At 43.5% G+C, this 20,784-nt stretch overlaps 1 protein-coding gene across 3 annotated transcripts in view; it reads left to right on the top strand.

The window, feature by feature from the left end:
* Positions 1 to 16,271, top strand: part of PGM1 (phosphoglucomutase 1) — a 67,988-nt gene extending 51,717 nt beyond the window's left edge. For 2 of the 3 annotated variants that reach the window (XM_070367908.1, XM_070367906.1), the window contains exons 8-11: positions 5,706 to 5,841; positions 8,656 to 8,839; positions 11,706 to 11,840; positions 14,352 to 15,019. In XM_070367908.1, the coding sequence (XP_070224009.1) occupies positions 5,706 to 5,841; positions 8,656 to 8,839; positions 11,706 to 11,840; positions 14,352 to 14,441 (545 nt within the window). In that variant the 3' untranslated portion in view covers positions 14,442 to 15,019. Of the gene's footprint in view, positions 1 to 5,705; positions 5,842 to 8,655; positions 8,840 to 11,705; positions 11,841 to 14,351; positions 15,020 to 16,105 lie in introns of those variants that run through there. The other variant, XM_070367907.1, reaches the window with a different exon arrangement.
* Positions 16,272 to 20,784: the final 4,513 nt, after the last annotated feature.

The following is a 20,784-nucleotide window of genomic DNA, read 5'->3' as shown; positions in this document are numbered from 1 at the left end:
TGAATTCTTGGGAAAACGGGAAGAAACGTGAAGTCACTGAATAAACTAGAATGTCACTGCTTTTGAAATTCTTCCTTGGGAAAAGGAGGGAGGGGGCATGGAATAGAGGGATAGGAAACCAGGTTGAGGAGTAACTTGGTATCATATGGAAATAGGCCAGTAAATTCTGATCTGGCCCAGTCTAGAGGTTAGCAATATTTTTCTCCCATCTCATCTTGAAAAGGTTCTAGAGATGATATATATTATATGGGAGTGGTCTCTTAAAGAAGTACAGCATTCATGCTTTGCAAATTTCCTTTAATTTTAATTTCTTATGAAAAACCCTTCATATTTATACTTCATCAGCTCATTCCTCAAATGTTTGTTGAGCTTTGGCTCTGTCCCAGATACTGAATTAGGTTCTGGGAACACAGTGGTAAGCACAGCTTCCCTGTGGAGGGCTCCATGGAGGCCACATTTGAGGAAGGAAGTCAGACCCTGGCCAGGTTATCTCAAGGTGCAAAGCAATAGAATCTGAAGTACAGAATGTGCCAGGGACTGTATACTCAGGGCACCTAACCTGGTTTTGTGGTGAGGGGATTAGGTTTTTCTATCTAGTTCTCTGCCTGTTCTAATTTACATACCTTCGAGTACATTTTCCTGTAGGTAAATCTCCCCACAGGAAGGTTAGAACATCCTGTCTCTGGGAAATTTCCTAGACAGACTATTTCCAACAGCACTGGGCTGATACCCTAATTATAACTAACTCTGTTAAACTGTTGCCTGCATGTCTAGCTCTCCATCTTGCTCATCTGTGAGGGCAAGGAACGTGTCTCACTCATCTCAGTGTTTTCTCATATCCTTAGAACATGGTAGACACTGACTCATACTTGTTGAGTGTAAAATGGAGTTTGGGTTAAGACACATTTTCTGCCTGTCAAGTACTTACCAATTTCCTCCAAAGGAAACAGAAATTCTAGGGGCAGTGATGAGGCAGTGCAGGATAAATAGCTAAATGGAAAGTTTGAGGGTTGCCAAGGGGGAGCTTCCCCTTGAAGGCGGGAGTAGTGTGGAAAAGGCTTTCTGAGGCGCTTTCCTGCCCTTTCAGAGGGAAGTCATCTGTGCAGTAGAAGCCAAAGAGAACAGAGCAGGTCTGCTGGAGCACCGGTCAGTCAGCTGGGGTCTGGTCGTTCTTCGGGCAAACCCTTCCTGAGAGCTGACTGCACACCAAGCATGAACCAGGTACAACTCATAGTGTAGGGTGGGGTAAGAACAGACAGGGTGCGATAGAACAGAGGTAAACACGGAGGATAACAAGGAAGGCATCCTGGATAAGACGGAAGTCGAAAGTAGTTACAGAAGTTAGCCAGGCTAATAGTTATATGTGGGGCAGAAATTTCCAGGCAGAGAAAACAGCATGTTTAGGAGATGGAAGGAGAAATAGAGATGGTCAGAGAAAGAGACAGGCAGATGCTCAGGTTTCCAGAGAACTCTGTGGAGCTCTTTTTCAGCTGTCATGGCCCATCCACAGACCGTGGCCTGGCAACAGCAGGAGCCTGGGCTCTCCTGAGGTGTTCGTATCGGTAAATGAAACCTAAGCCCTGAACTGTTGGCGCTTGGCTCCCTCAGCAAAGGTTGACATTTTTCTTGGCTAGGACCCAGAGTGTGCTCTGACTGAGCAGAGTTTATACATATCACAAGGTGCTGATTAGGCCAAAGTCGAGTGACAGGTGTTTGAAGATGCTGAAAGGGCAGAATCCCCACGGGCTTAGCTGGTCCCTGAACTGGACCAAGTTTGAAGAGACCTGAAGCAAAGCTTGCAGTTAGGACTAGCGGTGCTTGCTGATAGTGTCTCCCCTTCCTTATACTTAAGTGGGCTTGGTGTCTTCTTTTTTTAAATTAAAAAATGATACCAGTAATTCATATAATAAGAAAATTGGGGAAGAAGAGAAAAACACTGTAATCCCATTGCACAGAAAAAAAGAGCATATTAGGTTATATTCCATTTTCTTCCCCAGTATGTATAGTTAAGGGACATTATTTTTGAAAGCTTAATGAGATAGTAGAGAGTATTAATTTTCCCTAAAAGTTTATTTTTCCCTTATTCATAATGGTACCTTATATTGGTTTCAACTGTTATATGGTACTCGGGCTTCCCTGGTGGCACAGACAGTAAAGAATTTGCCTGCTTTGCATGGTACTTAACAGTTTATAAAAGATTTTCATCCTCTCTCACAGAAGAGTCTTAAAATTGTGTGAGAAAGGTGGCATTACTCCCATTTTACAGTTGAAGGAACTGTATGAGGCTCAGAAATGAGGCTCAGAAATGAGGCTCAGAAAAGTTACGTGATTTGTCCAAATTCAAGCAGCTTATAAGTAAGTTTCAGATTCAGGTTTTCTGATTCTTAAATATAAAGCATTTTTCACTGACCCAAAACTGCCACACCTGCAAAAACAATAGTAGCTTGAGAAACACATCTACACACCATTGCCTTTTTTTCACTAGTAACTGTCATCATTCATTAGAACTCTAAAGAAAATGAAATTTACCCAGACTTCTTAAGTATTAGTCAGAGTTACTCAGCATTTTTATATATCCAAGGTGATTAGTGAGATTAATGAGAATTTTCAAAAGAGACTGGAGATTGTGTAAATGGAAGATAATATTTATTTATGTTATACAAGGCAGATATTTTGTTTAAAAACATTAGGTGTGTGATTTAGTTATCTCCGAGTAACTTGGTTAAAGTTGGGTAAGATTTTTAGATTTTATTTTCATGTCTACACAAAAAGCTAATTCTTAGAACAGGAAAAGCACAAAGGAATACTGCCCAGTATGCTTTCAGCGAGTCTCCCCCTCCCCCCAAAATAGAAAAAGAAAACAAAAAGGAAGGAAGGACAGAATAAAGAAAAACAAACTTAGGGGCTCACAGACAAATAATTCCAAGCTATACACTTCTGTCATGAATTCTCATATACAGAAGTAGCTGCCAGGATCTTACTGCTGAGGGTAAACTGTTGCCAAAGCATATCATCATCTGCAAAAGCTGTAGAAGCCAGAGAGCCAACTCTCTGTTGCTTGAAAGAGCAGTAAAGGCAAATAAAAGTCCATAGCTAATAAAATTAGGTAAACATTTGTAACTTTCTTGTTTAATGTGCTAAAAGTATTACTTAATATCTGTAGTTTTGCCAGCATACAGGTTTTGAGAACCACTGTCTCTAAAAGTGGTGTCTTAGAAAGACTCTTTTGGGGAGGAAAAAATTGTGTATTTTTATGAACCAAAAAAGAGAGAAGATGTTGCAGTAGATTAATTAATTGATTAATTCATTCATGTGCTCCTTCACAATCTGTTATTTAATATATTCCATGTAAGGGTAAATAAGAGATGCCTCCGAGAAATACATGGTTGAGGTGTGAAATACTCATAAATGAATTACTGAGGCTTAAGGAGCAAGCATGGTGCTGCACCACAGGTTTAAGCAATCTTGTTATATAAGAAGAGCTGCTGCTGCTGCTGCTAAATCGCCTCAGTCGTGTCCGACCCTGTGCGACCCCATAGAGGGCAGCCCACCAGGCTCCCCCATCCCTGGGATTCTCCAGGCAAGAACACTGGAGTGGATTGCCATTTCCTTCTCCAATACATGAAAGTGAAAAGTGAAAGTGAAGTCGCTCAGTCATGTCCGACTCGCTCTTCGCGACCCCATGGACTGCAGCCTACCAGGCTCCTCCATCCATGGGATTTTCCAGGCAAGAGTACTGGAGTGGGTAGCAAGTAGGTCATAACCGCCTAGGGAAGCTGGGAGCTAGATTGGAGAAGATATTTGAGCTGGGTCTAAAAGGATGAAGAGAGGAAGGAAACAAACTTACTTCATGCCTCATTGCCATCATTGTGCTACTCTCATAATTCTAAGGAAAATAAGACCCAGTGAGAAGTCAAGAAGGACAGAGAGGCACATGAAGAATTCAAGGCATGATCATATGCAAAACATTATTAGAGGGATTGTATTGAATCCTATTCAGAAATCAGAAAGTGGAGCTCAATATCATTTGCTTTTTTTATTTTTAGAATAAGGACGTTAAAGGCAAAAAATGAGAGTTCTGTTCCAGATCAGGTTCTTGGAAAAGGGTTCCATGCATAAGTGTGTATGTGTGTGTGTATGTGCTCAGTTGCTCAGTCATGTCAGACTCTTACGACCCCATGGCTGTAGCCCACCAGGCTCCTTTGTCCATAGGATTCACCAGTCAAGAATACTGGAGCAGGTTGCCATTTCCTCCTCCAGGGGATCTTCTTGACCCAGGAATTGAACCCATGTCTCTTGTTCTTCCTGCATTGGCAGGCGGATTCTTTACCACTGTGCCACCTGGCAAGACCCCTCCATGCATATAAAGTACATCCAAATGTGCTATTTTGTTATTTTCAGTCAAGATTTTAGCAAGGACCTCAGCAAGAGACAGATGTGCCATGGTTTGTTTAACTAAATCCTTTTTGGTTAAAGAAAGATGTCCTAGAACTGGAGTTCCTGGATCCACAAGCAGGTCAATTTTTAAGGCTTTCATATTTTTTGCCAAATTGCTCTCTAGAAGGACTGTAACCCTCTTGGAAACAGCATGTTGGAATCCCATTTTCCTTATACCTTCCCTAATATTAGGTGTTCTCATTTTTAAATCTGTGGCCATTTGTCAAACAAGTAGCAGTTTCTTATCGTGGCTTTAACTTAAATTTGTCTTCTTAAAAATAATATTATATTATTATATATATATATATATATTATATTAATCAGGTACCTGTATTCATTTTTTTTGATGAATTGCCTATTTATATTCTTGTGGCCTATATTTCTGTTGAGGCTTTGCTTTTTCCTTAATATATAAGAGCTTTTTCTATATTGTTTTAAACATCTACTTTATTTGCAAATGTTTAAATTTTTTTTTTAGTTGGTCAATGGCCTTTTAATTTTATCCATGGTAGTTTTGCTGATAGAAATGCTAATTTTTAAGTAGACAACTAGAGAGACTTTTTCCTTTATGAATTTTGAATTTATATGTGTTTGCCATCTCTAAGATTAAAAACAGTTGTATATGTGTGTGTGTATAGGATATATGTATATATCCTAGTATTTAAAGGTTTTCAGTTTTTATATTTGAATGTATAATTCATCTGGAATTCTTTTTGGCATGGTGTTTAATGTATAACTCATCTGGAATTCTTTTTGGCATGGTATTTTATAGGGAAAAAACTGATTTTTTCCCAACTGTTTAACTAGTTATACAAAAACTACTTAAAAAGTAATCCATTCTTTCTTACAGCATTGAAGTGACACCTTTATCATTTATTCAGGTCTCATATGTGTTTGGTCTCTTTCCGGGTACTCTCTTTTGTTGCATGAACAATAATTAATTATTTTAATTATTAAAAATTCACAATGGTCATGTTCTTTTGTTTTTTCCCCCTCAAATTCATACTTCATAATTGATATATCACATTCTACCAAGTTATTCCACTGACATTTTTATTGGCATTTGCCTTAAACTTCTAAATTACTTAGGAAAGCATGAACTTTTTTTCAGTAGTTTGTGGCTTTATTCAATAAGTGGTTCCTTCTGTGTATGCAGGTTTCTCAGTAAAATTTTATGACTTTTGGTTGGATCATGTTTACCATTGAGTTTATTCTCAAGTATTTTAGAGAAGTCACACTTCTCACAGCTGCTTGCTGTCCCCCACCAGGTTCTGACCACATCCGTGAGAAAGATGGTCTCTGGGCTGTCCTTGCTTGGCTCTCCATCCTAGCCACCCGCAAACAGAGTGTGGAGGACATTCTTAAAGATCACTGGCAAAAGTATGGGCGGAATTTCTTCACCAGGTAAGCCACAGCCTGGCCAGGAACAGAGGTGGTGCGGGGAAGTGAGCAGAGAGAAATCTCACGTGTACAAATTCTTTCCTGTCTTAAGTGTTAATAAAACCTCAGTTCATTCACTTCTATCTATTGGGGATCTTTAAATCTATTGGGGATTTTTAAAACAATTCAGTTGGGGTTGAGATGAAGTCAACTTTTATGTTAGCTATAAAGAACAAGGCTTAAAAATTTTAGTTAACTTATTCAAAAGAATGAATGTTTTGTCAGCCTTTTAAATGTACCTATCAGATGGGCATGATAATAGCATTGGATTTGGATTCAGAAAAATGGATTAGAATTTTATTTCTGCCCCCTAGTAGATTGGGAAGTCATTTAACCTCTTTCTGTACTCAGTTTTCTCATTCGTAGAAAATGGAAATAGCAGTCTAGCTATTGAATGGATTAAATGAAATATGAGTCTGAAAGTGTTTTATAAACTCTGAGACACTGAGAATATGGAAACTTTTTCTGAAATTATGGAAACAATTATGCTTAGTAAATCAACTTTTCTGACTCATTAAAATAGGTCCCCAAAGGCTGTGTAGTTGTCAATGCCTCTTTCATTGATTCAATAAATACTGACTGTGTACCTACTTTTGGCCAGGCACTGGGGCTTCTCAATGGACAAAATACTTGAATAGTTAGTAAGTCTTCTGTACTATACATATTTCTATTTTTAAGATGCATTAACATTTTTTCCAGTGTGCTTTTCACTAATTTCAATTTGCCTTTCCCCTAGTAAGTATAAAAATAACAGATTTTTTCCCCTGGATCTCACTATTCTAATTATGGAAAAGAAAAATGAGAGCAAGGATATTAGATAAATTACTTATCTATAATAAATGTAAAGATATAATTTATCTGAACTTCAGTTCCCGTCTCTATAAAAATAGGTGAGTTGAGACTAGAGAATTTAAAAACTATATCACAGATTCAATGGTCCATGATCTTTGGATAGTCGAGAAAGAATTCACCCTTAAGCAACTTGGTCTCCTTAATCAGAAAACTTTTTTCGACTTTGGACAAGTTCGTTGCTATCTTCCTCCCTCAGGTTATTCTTTGGTGGAAAGTATAAGTAATATCTGCCACACAGTAGCCCTGGCAAATACAGCAAGAATCTCTACTTTCTAAGAACCAGAAAAATTTGGTAATTCAGAATAGCAGTCATGAACTCTCTAGAGCCCAGAGGATCACGAAGGCAGGATCATGTCTGTTTTTGTGCTCCATGGTATCACCAAACACCTAATTCATAGCGACATTGTATAAATATGCTTTGAATAGATAAATGAGTTAACAAGTGAACAGTAGACAGAATGAACTAAGATTAGAACAGTTTGTTCAAAGAGAGGGTCACTCTTGAATCAGTTAGAAGCCTCCATCTAAAAACTATCAACATATTTTTAGTAATCTTAAATAACTGCTAACCAAGTATTACAAAGTCCTTAGAACCTGAATCTCTGGTTAGTTAAGATTCCATTCTACCCTCCATTCATTTAACAAAAGTGTTCTTTGCATGCCTTGCTTCACATCAGCTGCAAAACAGTTATCGATTAGGCAACTGAGATTCTGAGAAATGAGGCAACTTGCCCATAGTTGGACAGTTAGTAACCAATAAAGGCTGAATTCATAGCTCCTTCTGTCTGATTCCAGAGCCCAGATTCTTTCCATTATAATACCCCTCTGTGCCTAGGATTTATAGAACATTTCCCTCAAACACCCAAAGGTCACAGATGTAAAGCACAAACACCTGGTTGTAATTTTGTGCTGTTTATCATTTTAACTGGGGGAAAGAGCTGACTTCAGGATTAAGGGGACTGCTGTCCTTGATTCATGGAATCCTGGAGCCAGAATAGTTGGCCTTAATTCCCTGGTATTTCTCATGTCTCAGAGGTGTCATCTTGCACATATATATTTGTTTCTCTATTGCAAATAAATATAGACTGTGCTATCTTGAGCCTCTAAAAAATAACTCTCTCAAGAGGGTGTGCGCCACCAGGACAAGGAAGGACACCTGTAAGAGTCTTTAACCTCACAAGAAAGAAGTCAAGAACAATTCTTGGAGGAAAAATCACGGTCACAGCATTTCATTTGTAATATGCTTTGATTTTTCTCTTGGCCCATTTGCATCCGCACCAGGCTGCTGTGTCAGGGTGAACACTGTGGATCAGAATCCACTCTCACTGAGAGGAGGGAGGCGTTCCAGGTGTAAAGAGTTAGGGCTTAAAAAAAGAATGAGTTAGGGCTTGGCTCCTTCATTTGGTCAGTGAAAACTTGGCCTTACTCGTGGAAGCTCCTGTGGAGACTGGAACTCTCTTTAGCCAACATCTCAGCAGCCTCAGTCAGGTCCCAGACTGGGAGCCTTCCAGCATGGATCCCAAAGAAGCTCCAGCTGTTTGGAAGAGCAGTGCCTGAGTCACGTGTGCCTTCATGCAGCCTTCTTTAGAGATAACACTGCTTTTGTTTCTACGGGCTCCGGAGGTGGTGATTAAATGTTAGATTGCATCTCTCAAAAGCCTTTGAAGCTGCTAAGAGCTTTATTCTGTAGAAAAGCCCAAATGGGAGTTTTCTGCTCATTCAGAAGCCCCTAACCCTTTCCTGAAAACTTCCAAACGCCTCCTTTCATCCCTGGCCTGCTCCATCCCCAGAGAATGACACACTCATATTTTTGCCAGCTTCTTCTGAAGTTAGGTGTTTGGGGGGAGGGCCAAACAAATGATGCAAAAAGTGCTGATATCTGTTGGTGTGGTTTGAAGTCAGCCTCAACTTTGTGGTTTCTCCCAGGTATGATTATGAGGAGGTGGAAGCTGAGGGCGCAAACAAAATGATGAAGGAGTTGGAGGCCCTGATTTCTGATCGCTCCTTCGTGGGGAAACAGTTTCCAGTGGGTGACAAAGTTTACACCGTGGAAAAAATTGATAACTTTGAGTACAGCGATCCGGTGGATGGAAGCATTTCAAGAAATCAGGTAGGAACAGATCTATGTGTACATGGGAGAGAGTCCTTGGAGCTTGGTCTCTGAAATCTCAAGAGAAAAAAGAAAAAGTTTTCTTGGTCATTTGTCTTTTGCTGCCCTGTTTTCTCAAGTGACTTTCTGCTGAGTCACAGATGATTTGCACAGGTACTTGTAGGTAAAATGGTTTCTGCCCTAATTCTACGCTCACCCCTATGCCCTCATTCTAGGATGCTTACTCTAGACTCCAGAAGGACTTTTACATTCTCCAGAATTCTATGTAAGAGGTCATGTCGAATGTGAGCACAGAAAAGAGCCCTAGAATCTTAAAAAGATGCAGAGCTGCTGCCTTCGATCTCAACCTCCTCCCTCTCTCTCAAGAGACTGTAGCAGAATGCCAGCATGGCATGAGAGTGATCTCTTTATAGATATTTCTGTGATCTATTCTAATTTCTAAAAAGGAAGAAAAAAACAGACAAGCCATTTGTGAACTTAGAAACGTTCACTGTTATCACCTGCAGCACATGACTTGAAGCTGACCCTAACATAGCAGTGTACATCACAGTGGAGACCCCGAAAATATCCTGATGGAGACAGAGTTGTTAGGGCTTCCCTCACTGGGTGCTGGGCACCCGCGGTGCGGCCTTGTCAGCTTTTCTCCAGGCTTCTCACAAACACCCGGGCCCAGGCTCCTCTCTCTTTGGTTCTGTTGCTATTGTCACAGATGGACTCAGAATTTAGAAACAGAGGGACTTCCCTGGTGGTCCAGTGGTTAAGACTTCACCTTCCAATGCAAGGGATGCGGATTCAATAAGATCCCACATGCCTCGTGGCCAAAAAACATAAAACAGGAACAATATTGTAACAAATTCAATAAAGACTTTAAAAATGGTCCACATTAAAAAAAATTTTTTTTGAAAGATAGAAACAGAGATGATTAAGAGGGAGATAAGACTCTGCTATAGCTTTCCAATTAGCTTTTTTTTCTGATCCAGATTTTTGGCCTGGTCCTTCTCAAGGCATCCAGCACGCTTTGAAGGAGTTGGGCTGCAGGGTTTATTTGAAGTCTCTCTTTGGAGAGCAGGTAGTGGATGGGTGAATGGAGCCTGGCCACAGTGACCCTTGGTGCCTGGAGTATCCCTTCCTCAAAATGTTGGCCCCGTGGTTCTTTTTCCTTATGCCTTTTCACCATCTGGGAGAACTTTGGGTCCAGTCTGGGTGATTGTAAATGATGTCTGAGCTAATTAGAAAAAGAGAGGCCTGGGGTGGGGGTGTAGGAAAGGGGAGGGTGGAGCCCAGGGCACGGCAGAGCAGAGCAGAAGTTTTTGTGGTGAAGCCTTCAAAGAGAGAACAGACCTTTAGGAGAAGTAACCCCCAACTCTGCACTGCATCCCACGTCTGCCAGGAGTGAGGTTTGCGTGGGAGGGCCATTGGCGTGGGCACAGTCCCTGCTCTCTGCGCTCTAAGGAAGTCAGCAGCTCCACGATCTATAAGCAGAAAAACCAGGGAGGAGGGAAAATCTGAAGTAGATACAGCATCTACAATCAAGTGGAAAGAACGTAGAAGCTTCAGGTTGAGGCTGTGGGGAAGGAGACCAACTCTGGTATATGCCTAGAAAGCAAGAAATGGTAAATGGATATTAACTGTGTCCTTCCCACACTGACTAACTGGGAAGGTCCTCTGGGGTTTTCACCTGCCGTCTCCACTGCTGAGTGGCACGATGAAACACTGGATGGGATTGGGTGACAAATAGTAGATGAGAGGTAGTATCTTTCCTTTTGGTTGATCATCAGCTTCACACAAACTTCTTTCTGTGGAAGAACTGACATACTTAGCAAGACTGAAGGGTCTTCAAGTAACTTCTCACCCAGCCTTCTTACCTCAAGAGTCCCCATCCTTTTTCCCCTGAATCAAGATTATTGAGGACAAGAGATGCGGCCAGAGAGGGAAGAGAGAGGGCTGGGGAGAGAGAGACTGGGCTTGGCATTGCACCCACGTGGACCCTGCTTTGAATCACCAGGTGTTGGTGGAGACTGACCACTGGATCCTGCTCAATAGGTTGGAATAGCTGGCCTCAACTATTTGGGGCACCTGGCTCCCTGACCTCTTTTTGAGGCTGTCTATGAGGATTTTGCAAAGAGCCCATCCTCTGGTCCACTTGAAATTTCATCTGCTCTGGTTTCAGCCCATTCTGATCATGTTTCCCTCCTGATCTGGACATTGACTCTCTGTATCTAGCAGCTTGTTTGTTTTCTTCTTTCTTTTTATAAATTTATTTATTTTTCAGTTGGAAGATGATTGCTTTACAATGTTGTGTTGGTTTCTGCCATACATTAACATGAATCATCCATAGGTATACACATGTCCACTCCCTCTTAAACCTCCCTCTCATCTCCCACTCCATCCCACCCCTTTAGTTTGTCACAGAGCACCAGGTTTGAGCTCCCTGCATCATACAACAAATTCCCACTGGCTATCTAATTTTACATATGGTAATGTATATGTTTCCATGCTACTCTTTCAATTCGTCCCACCCTCTCCATCTACCACAGCTTATTTATTTACTTATTTATTAAGCTTCAAACTGGAATGGCTAGCCCAAAGATCACAGGGAAGTGGGATGAGAAGGCCAATGTTGTGTCCGCCAGCCTCCCCAGGATCCGGTCTCCCACCTGATCCTGGAGATGCTTCTCCTCCATAAGCCAGCCCCCATTGGCTGGATGCAGTGACAGGCTGACCAAAGGCAGGCCCATGGGGCTCAACTGAGGCTGTTTCTCAAGATCCTATGATTGATCAAGTATGGATGAAGCTAGATCTCCAAATGGGCCCCTCAAAATTTTCCAGCCTTCACTCTCCCTTCTAACGCTGTTATCTTTCCCAGGGCTTGCGGCTCCTTTTTGCAGATGGTTCTCGCATCATCTTTCGACTGAGCGGCACTGGGAGCGCGGGCGCCACCATCCGACTGTACATCGACAGCTATGAGAAGGATCTTGCCAAGATCTACCAGGACCCCCAGGTAATGCCGGAGCCCTGAGCCCTGGCTGGTTCTTTCTGTTGGAGGAGGGGATAGTGGTTCCATTTCACCTGCATCCTCACAGCTCATCTCTCAAATGATCCAACGGAGGGGCTCTCTTTCCTTCATGTCTCCTTCAGAAAACAAAAATAGCTATCAATTATCTGAGCATTTTATATTTGTCAAGCTCTGTTTGAAAACATTATCCAAATTGGTACACTCATTTCATTCTCAAATCTCTTATTCTTATCTATTAATATCCCTACTACAGATAAGGCAACAGAGGCTCAGAAAGGTTAAGCAGTAGTTAAAAGGTTCACATGCCTGGTAAGTGGCAGATTCAAGAGAACTAAACTTTCAATCAGCCCCAGTCTGGTGCTCTGATCTGTTGGTGATTATTTGCCACTTTGCCAGGTCTCGTCACCTTCCCTGGAAGAACACACACTGATTCCAGATTTGGTCCAGGGTCCAGGGTAGGGAGGGCTGGGGTAGTGGGTAGGGAAAGCTAGAGTAGGGGTTAGGGAGGGAAAGACTGTTTCATGACCCAGAAAGAAAGGTCTTTATGGGAGAGTGGACTTGCAACTTGTGTTTTGGGTTCCCAGCCCCACCCAGAGTGTCTCCAGGAGTATGTCAGAGTGAAGAGGGACCCTGGGAGCCAGGGATAATGACTTGGAGGACAGTCATCATCCTTGTTCCTTGTCTTAGGAGCTGCTCCCCAACCAGAGTTCCAGAGCCAAAACCAGTTTAGGAAGTATAGAGGTGGGTTAGCCCCTTGGCAGCTCACAACACACACTGTGCCTTAAAGCTCTGAGTGGACTTGCAGTACAGATGCCTGTTTAAATAGTGTTCACCATGCCTGTTTTCCCACAAAGCTTTTTCCTTCTAACACCTGATTAGAATCCTGTGAAATTCATTTGAAAACCCCTGGCATAGTGCTTTTGAGCATCCATTTTGGAATTAGATCTTGTTTTAAATTCAGTTCCTGCCAGTTAATACCTGTGTGTCCTTGGGTAAGTCTTTTTAATGTTCTGAGCTTTGGTTTCTTTGTCTGTAAAATGGCAGAATGCAACTTACCTCAATGTTATAGGAATTTAAGGAGATAATGAATGCAAAGTTCAGAATATTGTGGCTGACATATGGGATTAGCTTTTGAGAAAAAGTGGCTCTTACAGTTGTTTTTACTACAAAAAGAGAGAAATGGAAGGATCCTTCACTTTCTCAGATTTTCCAGTGGCCGGGCACCAGTTTCGGTTATTGCCACATCCCTGTGGTGTTGAGACATCCCTAAAACTAAAATCAAAAACAATGGTATCTACCTTGTAGACCCACAGAATAACAGAGCAAGAGCAAGAAAGGAAGTTGTGCTTCTCTGTCTTAATACCTGACACATGGCAGGTACAAAGAATGAATGAAAGATGTTTCATCTGAACTGTAGTCCTTAGGAGATGGGAGGGCATTGAAGGATGTAGGGTGCCCACATGCCCAGGGGCACCTTCTTTCCAGGTGGGAACTTGCCTTCTCCTGCTCTGGAGCTGCTGGCACTCAGCCTCAGCACTTCACTGGGGCTGTTGGAGCCTCCAGGGAGTGGCAAGTGGTATGTGAACCTGTGCAGTGGTTCTCCAGCTTTCTTCTAGGTGTAATGAGTTGGTGGAGATTTAGGTGAGGGAAAGCAACAGTGGGCAATAGAACATGAACTACTCTTGGCTTTGCCCTTGAATCACCAGGTCAACTCATTTCACTTCTTTGAGTATCAGTTTCCTCATCTATAAAATGAGCAGTTCAACTAGATACATAGTTTTCTTTTTTCATATTAAAATATTTATTTATCTAAGCAACAGCAGAATTCATTTTTTTTTTTAACTTAAGTGAGAAGTTGGAGAAGAAAATGGCAACCCACTCCAGTACTCTTGCCTGGAGAATTCTGGGGACAGAGAAGCCTGGAGGGCTACAGTCCTCAGGGTCGCAAAGAGTCGGACATGACCGAGCGACTAACTTTCACTTTTTTTTTTCAAGTGAGAAGTAGGTGGGGGTGGTGATGTTGTTGTGTTTTGGAACGATATTTTTGGGTAGAGTGTGGGAAACAAATTGGAGGATGCAGAAGCTGATGTGGAAGCACAGTTGTTCCAGGTAAAAGGGAGGGCTTGGTTTAGCGAGAGCTCTGGCACTGGGATTGGGAGAACTGGGTGACCTAGAAGGTTGGTCACTTAGGATGCTGGGGGTTCAACAATGGGAATATGAGAGAAAGAGGTGTCAAGATCAACTCTTAAAAGTTTATTTGCTAAATACGATAGACTGTGGTGTCACATTGTTGAAACAGGGAATGCTGGAACTAGGTTTCTTTTGTGGGGAAAGAACCATGTCTTTGTTTTGAGACTTAGAGAGTTTGAGGAGCCTTGGGGATATCAGAGTACACAGATGAGGGTTTGGAGCTCAGAGGCCAAGTCAGGGCTGGAGCTCTGGATCTGTCTCTAGAGAAAGTGGTAGCAAAGATTGTTCTCTTTGTGTCTCCCTCAGGTCATGTTGGCCCCCCTTATTTCCATTGCCCTGAAGGTGTCCCAGCTCCAGGAAAAGACGGGACGCACGGCACCCACTGTCATCACCTAAGAAGACAGGCCAGATGTGGTACGTCCCTCCACCCCAGGCCCTCCGAGTCATCTGATTGAAGAGCACAGACAGAAACAAAGCGTATTCACCCAGGCTTTTTAGGATTTGGTTTTTCCACTAACCAGTTGTTGACAAATGGTACTATTCCAAGGCTCTGCCAATTGATATGCCTGCAGGAGCCATGTGGGGAAGAGAAAGGAAAGAACCCAGGCGCTTATGCTGCTGTCGGTTCCTTTTCGTGCCCTTGTGCGCTGCTGCTGTGTGGGTGTTTGTCTCCTTAGCACCGGGTCCTGTTTACACTACACTGGAAGATGGAGGTTGAGCATCAGTTTATGAGGCCAATGTCCATCCTTAGGATCTGCCCCATGATATGACAGTGAGAATTCCTTTCTCCTTGGTGAGCCTTTCCCTCATTTAATGTTTACATGTCACCTAGCAAAACGCAGTTTCTGGTGCCTTCTCTCCAATCAGCTCTTTCTTCAGAGTGAGACGTACTTGTCTACAGATTTCTCTCATTTTGCAGCATAGTCCCATTCACACAAGTATTTTGGGATATTAAAGCAAAATAAGGTACCATGTCTTGGTGTGTCTTTTTTCTTACAAAATGCTCTTTTGATTTCAGAAAGAAACCAGATTTTTTTTTTTTTTTTTAAGAGGGGGAGGGTGGTATTGTATTTTGTTTGGATGTCCTAGCTAGGGAAAAAATGTTCTCTGCGCTAGGTTTAAAATTAGACTCAAGAACTGTAATTTCAAATCTTAGCAGGGTCAACCAAACCCTGACTCCTTCCGTGGTGGATAAATTAAGCTCAACATGGTTAACTTGGAACAAGGGGAAGGAAGAGAGTGTTCAGGAGATCTTAAATAGCAAAGACTGCCTCGTGCCCTGGGTGCAGAGATGCCACGCTGCCTGTTGAGGGGACAGGCAGAACTCTCGGAATCTCAGAGCAGGATTACCAGCATTTGGCTGGAAATCTTGAGCTTATTGGCATCTTATTCCTCTTAGAACATTTACATTCAGCCCCTGAGTGCAACTCAGTAGTTAAAAGCATAGTTTTGGGAGCCAACAGACCTGAGTTTGAATCTCACTTGAAACCTTGAATGACCTTTGAGTATCATTCTCCTTATCTTTAAAATGGGCTTGAAACCTAGTTCTAACTTTGCAGGCCACTGAGAGCATAAACAGTGGATCTGTGAAAAGCTGGGGCAGGGTGTCTCATTCACAGTAGGTTGTCCAACAAGTGGGAACTAGGATTGTGCCTACACTATTCTTTCTAGACTTTAAAGTATAGGGAAAACATAAACTATAATCGAAATATTTGAAATGCATTTTGTGGTCTGGAAGGCACTTCTCACAAAGCCACCTTGCTGTACGGAGAGCAAGAGAGGCAGCCCAGCTCTGCACCCCTGCCCCACCCAGGGTGGAATTCCCATCCCAGGCAGCAGGGCCTTTACCTGGGGTAAGATTTCCAGTGTTACCATTTAACAAGGGTGTCCAGCTCAGCAAACAGAACTGAGCTTTGATAATGATGAGATGGAGAGGAGTAATTATTGAACATCAATTAATCCTACTCCAGGCACTGTACTCAGTGCTTTCCATATATATACTCTGTAAGTGCTGCCAATAACCCTACGATGTAAGTACTTTAAATTTTCCCACTTTACAGGTGAGGTTCAGCTGTTGTCCAAGCTCACACCACTGGAGAAGCATGGCATGGTCCCAGGCAGGGAAGCCTCTGGTACTGACTGGCTACTTCTGAACTACTTCTAACAGGTGGAAGAAAAGCATGCAAATGCCCCCATGTTTTACTTATTAAAAGGTTTCGCTGTGTGCCTTGGGTGCCAGAGACTGTTAGTTTTGGCGTTGTTGCCTAGCACCCCCACACCCACCCCCGCTCCCCGATCTTGAAACGTGAGTGTATCAGTCAGCCAGGAAACACACACTGCCCCATTGAGTGTGAGATGCCTTGGGAAGGAAAGGATGTGTGACACATAGTTACTGCCCTCCAGCTGCCTTGGAGACAGGCTGGGGGAATGAAGTCCCACACAGAGAGAAGGCTGTGTAGGATAAGTGCCTTAGGGATTGTGTAGGCAACACAGGCTGTTAGAACCAAAGTTTCCAAGTGCCTAGACACTGGGCTAGATGCTTTCTAGTAACCCTCCAAGTGAGACATGCTTGTGCCCCCTTTAGAGCTGAGACAACTGTAGCTCAACGGAAGCTTAAGTAATCTGCCCCAGGTTTTCAGATACCATGTGGCAGAAGTGGAATATTGACCCCGAGTCTTGCTCGCCTTCCATGAGCCTTTTTTGCCTCCCCATCTGTTGAATCAGCTGCAGACAGTTCAGGCCTGTGGCCCCTGGAACAGTTTCAAGAATTTCTTCCTCATCCTTGATCATAATTTAGCTGCTTTCCCTAATCCACTTGGCTGCAGCTTTGGGAGCTGATGGCTCAAGGGGGAAAGAGGAAGGTGGCCGGGGCCACGAGGCAGTGGGAGTGGGCAGGAATATGGGCTGCCCTTCCTCCCTCTGTGGCTTCCAGAGAGACACCCCCACACATGTGCCCCCAGGAGTGCCAAGAGACGGAGCCCTGAGAGACTGGCCAGCAGCGCACAGCCAAGCTTCCCCACCCCCAGGACCGATGCGGTCTGTGAGTCAGCCCTGTTTTCTTTGGGGCATGGTGAGGATTGCAGTGAGAAAACTGGGTTTGAACTGTCTGGGACCCAACTCTGAAATTTCACTTTTCCCCTCCCTCTTGACATTCAGCTCTCATCTCAGAAAAGCAGATTCCTGTTCAGAGATGTTCCTCAGGCCCAGGAAATGGCCAGGCTTTCAGGGGGTGGGCCCTGCCTCCTGGAGAATGACAGCAAAGACCGAGTTCCCAGCAGTGCCAGCGAGGCCAGCTCTGGGGCCTGGGTCCCTCTGCCTCCTCGGCCCCAGAGTTCATCCATGCTGCTTCTGCTGCATTTCCTGTTGACTTATCAGACAGAAATTGACCTACTGTGTAAGAATCTTCCAGAAAACATAATGTATGAGAGATATACCCCTCATGTTTGTCTGTTCTGAACCCGCAGCAAGAGGAGATGGATATAAGAGACAGCAGCTATCATGCACAGAATCATTGTATCCTACCTGGGTTACAACAGAGGACCCCTCATGGCCTCTTGCCTTCATCTTGTCCTTTCTCCTCCAGCATTTTCATCACCATTAAATGTTTTTCAAATGCTGAAGTCCCAGTGCATTTGAGGGGCCTACAAGATTATGCAAACCTGCCTGCCACTTACCCCCCGACCCCCCACCCTTCATTTGACTTCTTTCTGATGTTGTATGCTTCAGGAATGAAACCACCTGCTGTTCTCTGGAAATGCTGTGCTGTCTTGCCTCCAGGCCTTCAGACCTGCTCTTTTCTGCCTGCATTATCTTCCTCCGCCACCCTCCCCTCCCCCATATTCCCCACCTACTACTCCTTCCTCAGGCTTCGATTTAAATACCATCTTCTTCAAGAAGTTTTTCCTGGGCTTGGGAGCTTTTTCTAGTGTTCCTGCAGCAGCACCCTCTTCATGGCACTTATCATACCCTATGCTAACGGCCTGTATACCTTCCATTTCTCCTACTGTCCTGGAAACCCCGGAAGGCAGGGACTGCCTTTTTCACCAGTGTTCGGCCCAAATGATAGAGAATCTGCCTGCAATGTGGGAGACCCAGGTTCGATCCCTGGGTCGGGAAGATCCACTGGAGATGGGAATGGCTACCCACAAGAGTTTTCTTGTCTGGAGGATCCCATGGACAGAGGAGCCCGGCGGGCTACAAAGTTGGTGAGTTGACCAACTTTGACAGTTAGTGACTGGCTCACCAAGAACTCATAAAGCTTTAGAGGCTGCAGGTGAGAAGTACCCAGGACAGAGGGTCAACGTGGACCCTGGTAGGGGATGGGAAATATATCATGGTCACTTTGAATAAAACTAGATTTACATGTTTTGGAGGAGGAAATAGCAACTCACTCCAGCAACTCACTCCAGTATTCCTGCCTGGAAAATCCAAAGGACAGAGGAGCCTGGCAGGCTACAGTCACGGGTTCACAAAGAGTCAGACATGACCGAAGTGACATCACACACACAGATTTACATGTTAAAAGTATTTTATCTCCATTGCTACAAAAGTTAGTTATGGGGACTTATAAGACGCCGTGCTCCTGATTCAGGGACCTGGATTCAGTCCCCGATCAGGGAGCTAGATTCCACCTTCAGCAGCAAAGACCTGGTGTAGCCAAATAAATTTTCTTTAAAAAAAGTTAATTGCAGGTGTAACTGAAGGAGGGTTCTATTAATACCAATGTAGCCTGAAAATAGAAAGGAGTCATTTTTCTTTAAGGAGTAGACTCGACAAAGGCAGGCGCAAGACCAAACTCCCCCAACCTCCCAGCAAGTTCTTAGAAGGGAAGCCATGATGGGAACAGGCACGCAGCTGGCCCTGGGCCTCACGCTGGCGGGCACACAGTGTGTACTTCTGGGAGACTGAGTGACTCTCCTCCATTTCTATTATGAGAAGCAAGAAGCAGTCCCACAAACTTGACATGTCATTATCCAAAAGAAGGGAGGTTACTGCCAGCAAGAGTATGTCTCATGTCTGTCTGTTGGTCCTGTGGGAAGTTTTGAGAGCTTTGGCTCTGTTTTTACCAAATGTGAAAACTGTACCTAAATACATTAAGTTGGATTTGTAGGTGAAGGATAATAACTATTTTTCCCAAAGCATGTCTTTCATGATTCAGAGTGCCACTCTCCAGTTGACAGAAGGGCTAGTCAAGAGTACCAATCATTTGCTTTTCATGGCAGCATTGTTTCATAAACACTCTGTCTCATAAAAGCTTGGTCTCCACTGGTTTCTGACTTCATTTCTGTACTTTAATAGAGAGCTATTATTATTCCAGATAAAGAAATGGAAACTTTGAGAGTTCTCATGCCCTGTGCAGTCTCACAATCACAATGAAGGAGAAAGCTGGTGCACCATCTCCACCCACCCTTGGTGTCTGGGATGCTCTCTTTGGTTTACCACTGCTGTGTAACAAAGCCCCAAAGCTAGTGCTGTTAAACTGGCATGGACAGCAAGGAGACCAAACCAGTCAATCTGAAAGGAAAGTGACCCTGAATATTCATTGAAAGAACTGTTGCTGAAGCTGAAGCTGCAATACTTTGGCCACCTGATACAAAGAGCCAACTCATTGGAAAAGACCCTGATGCTGGGAAAGACTGAAGGCAAAGGGAGAAGGGGCCACAGAGGATGAGATGATCAGATAGCATCACTGACTCAATGGACATGAATTTGAGCAAACACTGGGAGATAGTGAAGAACAGGGGAGCCTGGTGTACTACAGTTCATAGCGTCACAAAGAGTTGCACACGACTTAGTGATAGAACAACAACAAGGCTCACAGATTCTGGGGGTCAGGAAAGCAGACAGGGTACAGAGGAGATAGTTTATCTCTGCTCCACCGAGTCTGAGCCCTCACCCGGGAAGGCTGGAGCAGCTAGGAATGACTCATGGGCTAGGGGCAGGAATCATCCAGAGCCTCTCAGACTTGAAGGCTGGGTTCAGCTGCTTGGCCTACACACCATCTCTGTATAGCTTGCTTTCCTCGCAATCTGGTGCTGGCTTCCAGAGGAAGCTGCTCGAGAGCAGATGTGTCACGAGAGTTGGGCAGAAGCTGGGTCTCCTTTCGTACCCAGCTTCAGGAGTCAGGCAGCATCACTTCTGCTACATCCAACTGGTGATGACCCACTCACTCAGGCCAGCCCAGATTCTAAGGATGGGGCATCACACCTACCTCTTCTTGGAGGAGGGGCAAGGTCATATTGAATGTGGCTGGAAGCTCTATAGCTATCTTCTGGAAAACACAGTCTGTCACAATGCTGGGATTAGTATTTTCCCCCACTAAAAATACCATTCTGAGTCAGATGGGCAGCAGAATGAATTTAATCTTGAAATTATTTTTGCTGAGAGCATCCATTTGTCAATTTTCCAAGTATAGACATGTGCTATTGTTTCATGTTCCCAGGCCCATGGCGGACACATTGTACATCTAATCAACTGCAGTACTATTTCTACTAAGTCCAGACAGGGCCCCAGACACCTCAGTACAATGCACTGGACAAGAAATATGTATCAGTGGTAGTGAGAATGTCACTGAAAACTTATTCGCTACTTCTGAGGAATATACAAATGTTTAACTAACATGTGTGGGTATGAAAGCCTTTTTGAATATAGACCAGTCAATCTGTCAATTGATACCCAATATGGAGAAAATTAGTAGTTAGTGCTGAATGAGACTACTCCTTAAATCATGACTGCAAAA

Source organism: Bos mutus, chromosome 3, assembly GCF_027580195.1.
Source record: "Bos mutus isolate GX-2022 chromosome 3, NWIPB_WYAK_1.1, whole genome shotgun sequence".
In the NCBI taxonomy this organism is placed as follows: Eukaryota; Metazoa; Chordata; class Mammalia; order Artiodactyla; family Bovidae; genus Bos; species Bos mutus.
Note: the sequence above shows the minus strand (reverse complement) of the source record. Positions and strands in the feature narration are given on the sequence as shown.